The sequence below is a fragment of the Prunus persica genome, chromosome G1 (assembly GCF_000346465.2).
Source record: "Prunus persica cultivar Lovell chromosome G1, Prunus_persica_NCBIv2, whole genome shotgun sequence".
Lineage (NCBI taxonomy): Eukaryota > Viridiplantae > Streptophyta > Magnoliopsida > Rosales > Rosaceae > Prunus > Prunus persica.
Genome location: NC_034009.1, coordinates 22661402 through 22673188, shown reverse-complemented (window position 1 = coordinate 22673188; position 11787 = coordinate 22661402). Strand labels below are relative to the sequence as shown.

Genomic DNA, 11787 nt, shown 5'->3' with positions numbered 1-11787 from the left:
ACCCAAATGATTTGGGCTATGTTGACCAGAAAAAAAATAATAATAATGTTTTGGGCTATTCTAGCAAAAAAATAATAAATGATTTGGGCTAATAGTATATAGGGCCGTATTATATACCTATAACCAAAACGATATTTAGTCATGATGTTCAATAATAACTAAGTAATTAATCATATGGCTATTAAGTACCCCTCATTATAACCTATTATTACAGTCTCTTTGATGCATTGCACTCCCTAGTCTTTTTCTATGTGTTTGTGTTGTTATTCGACTTGGCTCAATGATTGGCAAAGCCCAAGCCCAAGCCCAAACCCAACATGGAAATTCAAGTCCAAGTTCAAGCTCAACGTGGGACCTTTCTTCCGCATTATAACACTCTCCACTCTAGTGAAATACATAGTACATACTAATGGACGTAATTTGAAACTCAGATTGAGTTGAGTGAACTTATAAACACTAGTATTTTTTGTGTGATTGTAAATTTTACGGTTTAACCTGATCGATTGAATTCAATCCTATATCGAAGTGACATAATCCCATCCCTATTTATCACATACTTTACTATCGACCAAATTATACAAGTGAGATGATATGTGGAACCATCAAGGACCCATGCTCATAGTCCTTTCATTTTCTCAACATGGCAAAATGACATGACCTTATCCCCAAAGAGAGCAGCCAGGAAAAGTCCCAATCTCAATTCTATTTGCATGCTCTGCCATGAAGGCAAAGGGGGAGGGGGGGGTGGGGTTGCAAGGCTATAAAAAGGACGCACAACCTTATGGGGTTTGAGTCAAAGATAACTACAGAGCCTTGTCCTCTTCTCTCCCAAAATGGATCCCAACATCACTCCACCACACGTGTGTCTGGCTGGTGTGATCTTTCTTCATGGACCTCTCTCTTTACTAGCTGCCAAATGCCAACCACATTCATTCACAATATGGGGGGGGGGGGGTGGGGGGGTGGGAGGAGTGACATCCATCTCATTCTGCCTTAGACATTCATTACTGCATCTTACTACCCCGTTTTTAACAAAATACGATTACTTTGCCTGTTTAAGTGATTGTGAGCCGTTAATTCACGTGTGATTCATATTGAAATCCGTATCGTCAATCAATTATTGATTATTGCACGTTAAGTCGTTATGATTGTGAGTCTTTAGTTGGCGTGTGATTTATGTTGAAATCCATATTGTCAATCAATCGATGATTGTTGCACGTTAAGTCATCATGATTGTGAGTTGGTAGTTGACGTGTGATTCATGTTGAAACCTATATCGTCAATCAATCGATAATTGTTACACGTTAAGTCATGACGATCGACTAAAATGTCTCCTTCCATTCCTTTCCATTTTAAACATCCAATCACTGTTGTATTCTACCTTCCATTACAAATATCAATATTCTTTCTTCATTATTGCTTGCTTTTCTTTCTATTAGTTCAATTTCTTTCAAAACTTTCCAAGAACAATGTTAGAGATGTCCATTCACCACATTTGCCATATCAGCTGCTTTATGCCTAACTTGATATGTATTTAGGACAGGCAGGATTGGGTTACACAAAACAATGGTTGTCATGTCATGTCAGCTTGCTCTTGTCCATGCGCAAATGCAAGCATGAAAGACCAAGACCATGAAATGCAGGTTAGAAAATACAGTTCAAGTAAATTAAAATTTCCATTTGTGCCTAAACAAATAGTACGTACAGAGTGATTGCATCATATTTCATTAATGTGTCTCCACACTGTCCTCCTAAATAATAGAAAAAACAAAACAGAAAACACCACGTATTTAATTCAATAATTAATATATTTTTTTTAATTATAAATACAAGCGATAATCTAAATTACAAGATGATGAGATTTTTGACACACATACTACCAAGGTTCCATGAAGATTCGAACTTGAGACTACTAATCTGCAAATTACCTTTTCCGACCCTGTCGACTAATAAATTAATAATTGATAGTTTTAGCTAGCAGAAACTTTGAAATGAAAAAGAAAGAACAGAACTTTATAACCAAAGGGAAGAGGAGAGTGAGATGAGTGTCCAGGCCCTTCCCTCCTCTGCTGCAAAATGGGGTAGAGCTGGTGGTGGTTAAGACCACATGTTCCCCATTAAATGTAAGAGAAAGAGCCAAAGGCCTTGGCTTATACAGACTTATATGCCCCCATTGCTTCTACAGTTCCTTATGTCTCCTTGGGTTGCTCTCATTGTCCCCTTGGCTATCCCATGGTCGTTTTTCCAATCTCTGCCTAATTTCCCACAGGCGTGGCTGCATTTTAGCCTTATTTTGCCTTCACCACTATTTTAATACTTTTTTATTAAAAAAAATAGGAGAAAAAAGAGAAGGGGGCTCCTATTTTGTGATTAAAGATAACTTATAAGAGGACGTGGACGTCAATTCGATTGGTCATACTCGTATTGGTGCCTCTGTTTCTGGTAGTATATGTAATATGCATACCCTTTTCAAGAGCAGCCTAGCTATATTGAATTTAAGTGTTTTATTCTATGGAATATGGATGTCGATTTACTTGTCGTTTAGCATGGGAGGAACAGCCTGGGAACGCCATGATAATTGAGTTCTGTAAAAAGAATTCTCAACTGCTTTCCCTTTCCATTTTTTTTTACACAAACAATATTTTACTAAACTATGGGAGGGGGATTCGAACTCTGGTGCATAATGGAGAGTACGCCCGCTCCATGTCTGTTGTTTTCCCTTTCCATTTATGTCCATGTTTTTTAACTGAAGAAATTAGTACATATAAATTAGTTTTCCCATTAAGAAAAAATAGGAAGTTAGTATATTAGTGTGTGAAGTGATTCTACTGCAAGGAAATTAGATGATGTCTTGATTCTTGAATGAGCAGAGCACTGATTGAATCTGCCAAGCTGCCAAATTTTATGTCCATGTCAGATATTTGTAAGAATATTAGATGACAGAACACATCTGGTGCTAACTTAAGCAAGCTAATCTACTGGTTTTTTTTTTTTCTTTTTTCTTATATAGAAAAAATTGGGAATATCAGTTTGATCCTCTAAATGTTCTGTTTCATGTTATTTTTAATTTTCTTGATGTATATTAATCCACCTGATTTACTGGAAAACGATGGCATTCGAAAACGATAATTGAACTCCATTGTCTGGTCCCCTTTTCTTCATGTGAATCATTAAATGTTTCCCTGGACTACTTAATTAGCATGTTTATATATCACTTTCCTCATGTGTTTGTACCAGTCCCCTACAGCAATGGAAGTACCTGTTATGCCTGAAACTGCACTAATTTCACTGCCATGCAAGCTTCATATGAATTATGAACCAAACTTTAGTGCACAAGGGAAAGATTTGTGGTTTCACAATCAGAGACAGAAGTGTCTAAAAGTACTCTAATTTTAATCCAAATCCAACATACACAATGAGAGGGAAAACACAGAATGATATTAGAACTTCTACAGATCAAATCATAAATGGTTCTTAGTACAATGCTAGGGAAATTAATCCTGGGTGGCCCACATAATGCCAATGCCAGAGTCTAAAAGAAGACCAAAGTAAATTTCACCATTTTTTTTTTCTTGTCATTTATTTAGTCTCCATTCTAAATGGCTCCCAGAGAGGAGTTGATTTACTGAAAAATCTTCCCACCACCCTCGAATCCAAAATCTTAATGGCTTCCTCAGATTTAATGCACCTGGGTGTCTTGTATTGGTTAACAGAAGAGCCCTGAGACACAGAAAAATCCATGAGTGCATCAAAAGCTCCATGCTTCACAATTCTTATCTCTAGTGGGCCAATTGAATTGTCCTTTCTCCTGCACCTCCTATACACAGAGTCCAGTGATTCTTCCACTGTGGAGCAGCATTGCTCCATTATATTAGTGTCAAGCTCTATGAAGTCATTTTTTTCTTTGGTTTTAAGCTCCCAAAACAGTACATAATGGCCCGGGATTGAGGAAGTGTCTGCGTAGCTTGTGTATTCGATCAGGAGGAAGCCAAGGGGATCCAGGAGGAGCTTTGCTTGTGTCACTGCATTTAAAAGGTCTTCTTCATTGGTTTTGTCAGTGTCAATGCTTAAAACCACATTTCTCCTGTGCATAAATCTGAACTGAGGAGCTTTGTTGTGGAAACCAGTCACCATTAGAATGTCACCAACTCTGTACCTGTATAGGCCTGCATACAAGGAAAAACAAATAAACAAATAAACAAAACAGTCTGACAAATTAGTCTGGTGTTTGAGATAGGTTGGTTTTCTTTGCTTAAGAAATAAAACATAAAATACATGAAGCATGTGGGTCAGATCTAAAGATAGGAAGTAAAATACCTGTGAAAGTTGTGACGACAAGTTCGTAATAGTGACCAAGCTTCACATCCACTAGATCAACTGTTTCTAGATTTTCCTTTTCCTCCTCCTTTATGCAACTTTGATCAGAAACACCATTGCAAAGGGCTACCTCTTCATGGTGTTTCTCCACAGGTAGGAACTCAAAGTAGGCCATGTTAGGAAGGAGGGTGTAAGCAACATCATTTGGCTTGCTTAGTGGGTTGAAATTGATCCCAAAATAGCACTCAGAGGAAGCATACATTGTTGAAATCAAAGGCAGTCCACCAGAATAGAATTCAAGAGTTGGGATATATTGAGCCATAGACCCTGTGACTATAACCTCAATGTACTTCGTTCTAGGCCAAAGCCTCTTGACTATACCTTCCCATGACTTGTTATTAAACTCATGCTTAATCAAATTGGCCAAATCTGGATTTGGTTTGCTAAGAACTAAGGACACAGCATTTCTGCAACTGGGGTCAGTGATCCATTCACTGACATGACCTGATCCTATGTTAGAGCACAACTCCTTCCAGTGGTCCTCTAAGAATTTGATAGCCCTTAGGAAAGCGGATGCGAAAACCGCACCAACCCTCATGACTTCATCCCTCTGAACTAAACCACAGAGTAACTGGCAGTACATGCTCTGCTTGCTGTCTGAGCACAAGATGATCTCATCTGGGCTTGTGTAGATGTTGTACCGGTTGAAAGGACGGTTTCGGAAGTTACTGCTCTTGTAGTAGCTGGTTAGGACAGGCCTTGCCACCAACCCAGAAGGAGTACTAATTTCTGGTTTGATAAACAAGAGGTACATTCCTTTTCCTTGGTCCAAGCCATCCACATACCTGAAATTCAGAATAACAGAATTGCTCAGTTTCCTTGTTTTCACTGTTACATTAAAATAGAACCATCAATGAAATTTAATGTGACACAACAAAAGGAGAAAAAAAAAACTAAGCTTCTCACTTGTTCATCACAGGCACAAGGAGATTATAAAAGAATGTCTTTCTGTCCAAGTCTTCAACAGTTGAAGGCATCATCTTAGGCTGCCCTCCTGAAGTTCCAGAGCTGCAAGGGAGATAACTAATTACGACAAAATTTATGAAAAAGAAATTGTATTTTTTTCCTATATAGAAAATGAGCTGTGAACAATATTTTCCATACCTTGTGAGGAGCTCAGTGATTTTTTGAGCTGAGATGATATCTGATGGCTCTCCATTCGCAATTCGCTCGATGTAAGGCTTGACATCTTCATAATTCACAACAGGAACTTTCTTCTTGAAATCTTTCCTGTCATAGTGGCAATTGAGAAAGGCACTGAGATATTCTGTCTGTGCATTTTTTGTAAGTATCTCTTCTAACACCTGTTGCTGTACTTCATATGCATTTGTTGTCAGGTCCTCCAACAGCTTCAAACCATATTCATTGTCGTTTGGATTATAGCTGGGAATCATCCTTGGCAACATTAGGAAGGAGAATTAATATGCAAGCTTTGGTTCAGAGGTGGCTCTGGGACATGTCATTTACTGAGAGCTGTTTGGCACACATGCAAAGAAAGGAAAAAAAATTAATTGAAATTGCAGGCTGATTGATCAGAAAAGACCTTGAAACTTTTAGAAAGGCAGACTCTCTCTTCCTTTTGAACTGAATTTTATAATTTGTAAAGTTGCCTTGCAGAAGGGAAAAAGGGAAGAAGAAGAGTGAAAATACTTGAAGAACAAAGGAAGAGAAAGTGCTACATATTTGTATGAGCCATTGTCTTATAATACAAGGCTTCTGTCTGAATGTGTTTCTGTGCAGCAGCTGATAAGAGGGGGTGGAGGGAAATGATTAAATAACAGATTCTGGAGGGGATTTTGGGAAATGGTGTATATTCAAACATCTTTAAAATAAGAAAGAAGGAAATGTAAGGGAAGTTGAGGCTAGGGGAGGTCCTACACACGTGGCCTTGTCTGGTAAGCTGGTGAATATATTTATAAATTAAAAAAAAGGTTGGTCAAAACTACCTTCAATATTTTTATTACCTCTTCTTCCTACAGCCAATTATATAAAATAATTATTTTTTTAGAATTTCAAACTCAAATCAACAGCTTGTATATATGCTTAAGATAAGCTTGGTCTGCATTTAAGCATTCAACCACAACTGCTGCCAGTGCTGCCAAGGACCTAGCTATTAATTGTCTAGTTAGACAGATGGAATGAAAAATAATAAATTAATTAAAATATAAAAAAAAATTTCTCAGCAAAAAGAGAATAAAATATAACAAGAAGACCCTGCAAGAAGAATAGGACAATGCCAATCAAAACAACAATCATGCAGACGCTCACTTTACAGCTTTATCTGCTGAGAGACACAGAGATTATTGTATCAGGAAACATCTTTTCAAGAGGGTGGCTGACAGATTTTAGTCATGGTTTGATAATTTCGGCAGACATTATTTTGGTGGCATTTATACATGAAAGCTAATGATCTGCATGATAGGCTGATTATGCTCCAGAACAAGAGGGTTTTTTTCTTTGGCTGATACCATAAACTGATTTCAAGCTCACAGAAGCTGCCCATAGGGTGATTTGGAAGTTTCCACCACCAGGCATATACTTGACCCACATAAAGACTTTTGTGGCTCTAAAGAAAATAAAATGTTTTCAGGCTAATGATTTTGTTTCCTCATTGTTTTCTCAAGTCAATATCTCATTCCTAATCTAATACTAGGAGGAGGTGCTTAAGTCACAATATTACAAATATTAAAATCTATGTACCCTCTCCATCTCTGTTCTGTTTTAGCCGTGAACACAAAAATATCAGGTGTATTATGAATAGTTCAATCCTGAAGAGAAAGATAGAGAAATTAGCATAAGTGCGATAATAATGTGCGAACGTCCGAATGAGAGAATATCTGTACATGTAAGCAGACAATGTCTGCAATGGTGGTGAGTGGTGAATCATATGTCATTTCAAGGACCCTACTCTGAAATCACCAAAATTATGATTGGGCCAGCCAATGGAACAAAATTTATCGGGATCCAAATCAGTAAAGCCCCATGTTGGGATTATAAACATTGGACTACATATACGGTCAAGAAACTGTTGGCTTGCATCTGACCCACCTGGTAATTGTAGGATCTGAGGACAAAGTGAGTACTGTTTTGAGTAAATTATTGTCATGCACACAACCCAGCATACAGCTAAAATTCTAATCTTTCAGAGGCTCCACTCATGTCCCAAGAAAAGAAAAGTCTTTTTCTTTTTCTTTTAAAAGTGTAAAGTCAAAACTCGATTAACAATAACATACAGATAATTTACACACAAAACACCATACTAAATTGATGGCTTTGTAACTTTTTTTCTTCTTCTTTTTTTGGTAAAAGGAGAAGTTATTTATTTATTTATTTATTTATTCTAAATTATGAACTGGCTACGTTGGATACTTGCAGACTTGCGGGAGATACAGTTAGCTGCTTTATAAGTTAGGCCCAGAAAAAAGGAATGCAAATTCCTTTCTGGTCTTGAAACTAGGGGTGGGCACTCAAACCGGCGAATCAGAAATCCGAGCCGAACCGCACCGAACCAAACCGAAAAAAAACCGAGTTGACCAAAAAGTCAAAAACCGGTCAAAAATCGAACCGGACCGGTTTGGACCGGTTTCGGATCCGGTTTCATGTCTTCAAAAACCGAACCGGGCCGAATCGAACCGGTGAAACTAAAAAAATATATAATTTCAATATATATTTATATTTAATACTATATTTTTAATTTCACTAAAAAAAAACCTAATATTTATCCAAGTTCAATGTCAAAATATCTCTCTTTTCTCACTTTAATATTTATTTTTTATATGAAATTGAATAATTTGTTAATTTTCAAGTAAAAAAATAATATTTCAGTTGAGAATTGTATTAAAAAATAATTTTTATAATCCGGTTCAAAACCGAACCGGAACCGGAACCGGACCGAAACCGGTTCAAACCGAACCGGACAGTTTTTGAAATTTTTTTTATTAAAACCGAACCGAATCAAACCGGATGAATAGTACCGGATCGGTTCTAATTTTAGGCAAAAACCGGTCCAAACCGAACCGTGCCCACCCCTACTTGAAACACCCACGACTCACATAGATTGGCTTTGGCCCTATCACAACTAATGTACGGCCTTAACAAACTGAACTGGCTAGCTAGCATGTGACTGTCAAGCACCATTCATGTATTTTTTTGATGCAGCAATGTGACTACAGAGTCTCAAAAATATTTGAACTTCTAGATTTTCTTGCTTTAGAACCGAAAGTAGGTAAATATCTTACAACATAAGTTTAGTAAGAGAACGTTATTCTGTAACATCCTCTGACAAAATGAGTCACATAAGTAATTTGCACACACCAATTTGTGTGTGTAAGCAAGTTTATTGGTTATTTATTTTTTTGGCTTGTGGCTCATTGGGATATGGGCACACACAATGAGGCTAGCTAGCTGTGGTGGGCGTTTGTGTGAATCCAAATGAGCTTGGGTTGAGGTTGAGCTTTGCTTCAGGTAAAAGAGTAGGCCGTCATGCAAGCACATTGAGGAAGCAATTGAATATTAGGAAGCCGTTGTTCGGTAAGCAGATTGGAGAGGAAGGAAAAATGATAAAATAAATGCTAATCAGTATATTAGGACATATTGATCGGGATTTGCTAGATTTGGTTTTCTAGGTCTTCATGTTTAAGATAAAACAAAGTAGGTGTCTTATGGGGGGACAGACCGCCCTTGAAATGGGCAGGGGAAGAGGAGCAAAGTAAGGGCCGTGTGAGATATTATAGCAGAGGAGGAAGAGTGAGATCGCTCTCCACTTTCCCCATCATATATTATCAATTGTTTGACCAACCTCCATTTATTCTAATGACCAAGTCAATGACAGCACAGTGAGCTATTTACCTATATCAATATCATGCACATTATATATGCAAAATTGAAGATGCGTCCAGCTCTCTTAGTGCAATGATACTTATCTTTTTAATGTCTAAAGTGATTTGTAAAAGGTTTATTAATTGAAGTGCTTAAGAGTAATTTAGGGTTTAAGATTTATAATGTAGTGATACTTCTCTTTCTAACTCTAAATCATAGTTACTCCTACATTCAAAATCCTGTGTTCGAACTTTGAATCTCTACTTTAATCAGAAAATAATGGCAACGCACATAATTAATTTCATGCAAAAAAAATTTGCATGAGCAAGAGCAACATTTTTCTTTTGTTGAATTTTGTTTGACATTACAACTAAGAGTACATCGATCTCTGATCTCTTCATTTCAAAGCAAAGAGATTGTCAAATATGTATCACATCTTTGCATGTGATTCCAAATAGTAAACACAATTCACCTTTTTCAAGTTCTTAATATAAACCAAGCTCTACCTTTTCCACCAGAGATATTTAATTGTGTTGTTTTATCATAAGTTAATGAAGGAAGTTTCGATTTGAGGCAGGCCATAATTGTATAAGTGTTGCTTAAGCACTAATAAAAACATGTTTGTCGGCTGTTTACTGTAGCAAATACGCGCCATTGACTCGAAAGCTAACCGAAAAACCTTATCGATTAGCAAGTTGGGACTAAATTAATGGGGCAGAACATGTAGCCTAATCCTTGTTTAACTTATAATCCTTTTTAATCTTGATGTGGAATTACTACAAAAACCTTATCATATGCCTGAAGGCAAGAGGGCCGGCCTCAAGTCCTTCCTACATCACAACATTATTTTTCAATCTTGCGTCAGTGAGTGGTTTGACACAATTTTACTCTCAATATCTTAAGCGCAAGACATTGACGCAAAGCAGCAGATCCAAGACCACGTAGTAGGGCTCTCATTAAGCCATTATTAAAAACCTCCAAGTTGGAGATTACATCATATTAATAATTATTAACATGCATAATATATGTTTAAATAATTTATAATTTTTTTTTGGGCCAGAACATGAGTAAGTTCAAAAAAACCAATCCATGGAAATGGATGACATGAGATCAGGGCGGCCCATCCCATATATTAATGGGCGGAGACGGTGATGGTCAATGCAGTCCTCTTTGACATTCAAACATTGTTGGGGGAATCTGTCACACTTCCATTAATGAAAATAAAATTCAATATTTTTTGCGCATCATAATTAAAGATGGATTTATAATTAGAAGGTGATACAATCCTGTATATATAGGGTCGTAGGGTTACATAATTTTGTACATAATGTCACATGCACATTTGTTCAAAAGCCCGCATGAGCTTGAATTTGGTTTGTTTGGATGGAGGAAAATAATTCGGAATTTAATTAAAAGTTAAGAATTTAAGAGGAGAAATTTACAATTTCCTTGTTTGGCAGTATATAATTTATTAAATGACAGCCAGAAAAAATAGTGAAAATTAGGGCATCAAATTTCATAGTTTAATTTCCACCAAAATAGGCGTCATTTCACAATTTCCATAGTACCATTTACAAAATTCGACATATATAAATTCAAATACTAAAATTTTTAATTGCCAAAAATTAAAATAATAGAAATCTAAATTCTGTCATTTTAAAATTCTATATAATTTTTAATTCTTTTATTCAAACAGAAGATTAAAGTCTCTTCTGTGAGTGCATGTTTCCTTGTACTTGAGTTCAGTCCCTCTTCCAGAACATTAAAGTAGTTTAATATCACTTTGTCAACTGACAAAGGGTCTTTTTTCTGTGAGTAAGAGTGGAAGTGGCGCATTGGCCGTGGGATTGGAAGCCCTTTCATTGGGATGAAAGGGTGACCAATAAAGCTAAAGTATTAGTTTATTGGCTTTCTACTTGCATGGCCATGGGATTGAAATATAAAATATTTGCTTTGAGATTGGCCATGAGATTTCCTTTATGCTAAAATATTAAAAATAACGTTGGATTGGCTCTTTAAAGCCCTCTTTTCGCCACCATATTTGCATTCTATGGGAAAAGATATAGCAAGTTTTTCTCATTATGCTTTCAGAAAAAAAAAACAAACAAACAAACAAAAACAAAAAGAATTAGGTAAAAATCTCAATTGGGTTTTTTTTGGGGGTCAAACAATTGGGTTTGGTTGACTCGTATGGAAGTGCTTCATGGGTCCAAACTTTTTTTCTTTTTTCTTTTTTTGGTCGAAACCAAACTTTTTTTTCTAATGTAGCCAACAATTGGTTTCAAATAGGAAGCCAACTCTCGTAGCCCACCAGCACACAAACCCCACACAACAACACTCGCGACCCAAATCCAAAACAAAACATGTAAGACCAATGATCACAGTTCACACACAGGCTTTTTGAACTTCCACATAAATCTAAATATCCATAATAAAATAATGTGATCCGTGACATATGTTAATAATTGAAAAATATAAATATCACCAAATCAAGAGGCAGAAAGTTGATAGTTTTATTTTGACCATACTTTGATGAAAGCTCGGGATATACAACCTCTGTTTTATTTGACGTGTGACATAATTTAGGGTAAA

At 36.5% G+C, this 11787-nt stretch overlaps 1 protein-coding gene across 2 annotated transcripts; it reads right to left on the bottom strand.

The window, feature by feature from the left end:
- LOC18790645 (indole-3-acetic acid-amido synthetase GH3.17) lies at positions 3373-6123 on the bottom strand. 2 transcript variants are annotated; one of them, XM_020562147.1, is made up of 5 exons: positions 6028-6123; positions 5482-5850; positions 5284-5385; positions 4318-5162; positions 3373-4166 (listed from the first exon to the last, which is right to left on the bottom strand). In XM_020562147.1, exons 2-5 carry the CDS (start codon positions 5781-5783, stop codon positions 3580-3582), a joined length of 1836 nt encoding a protein of 611 aa, XP_020417736.1. In that variant the 5' UTR covers positions 5784-5850; positions 6028-6123; the 3' UTR covers positions 3373-3579. The 2 variants fall into 2 exon arrangements, with proteins under 2 accessions (XP_020417736.1, XP_007222041.2); XM_007221979.2 differs by having other exon boundaries at positions 5482-6123.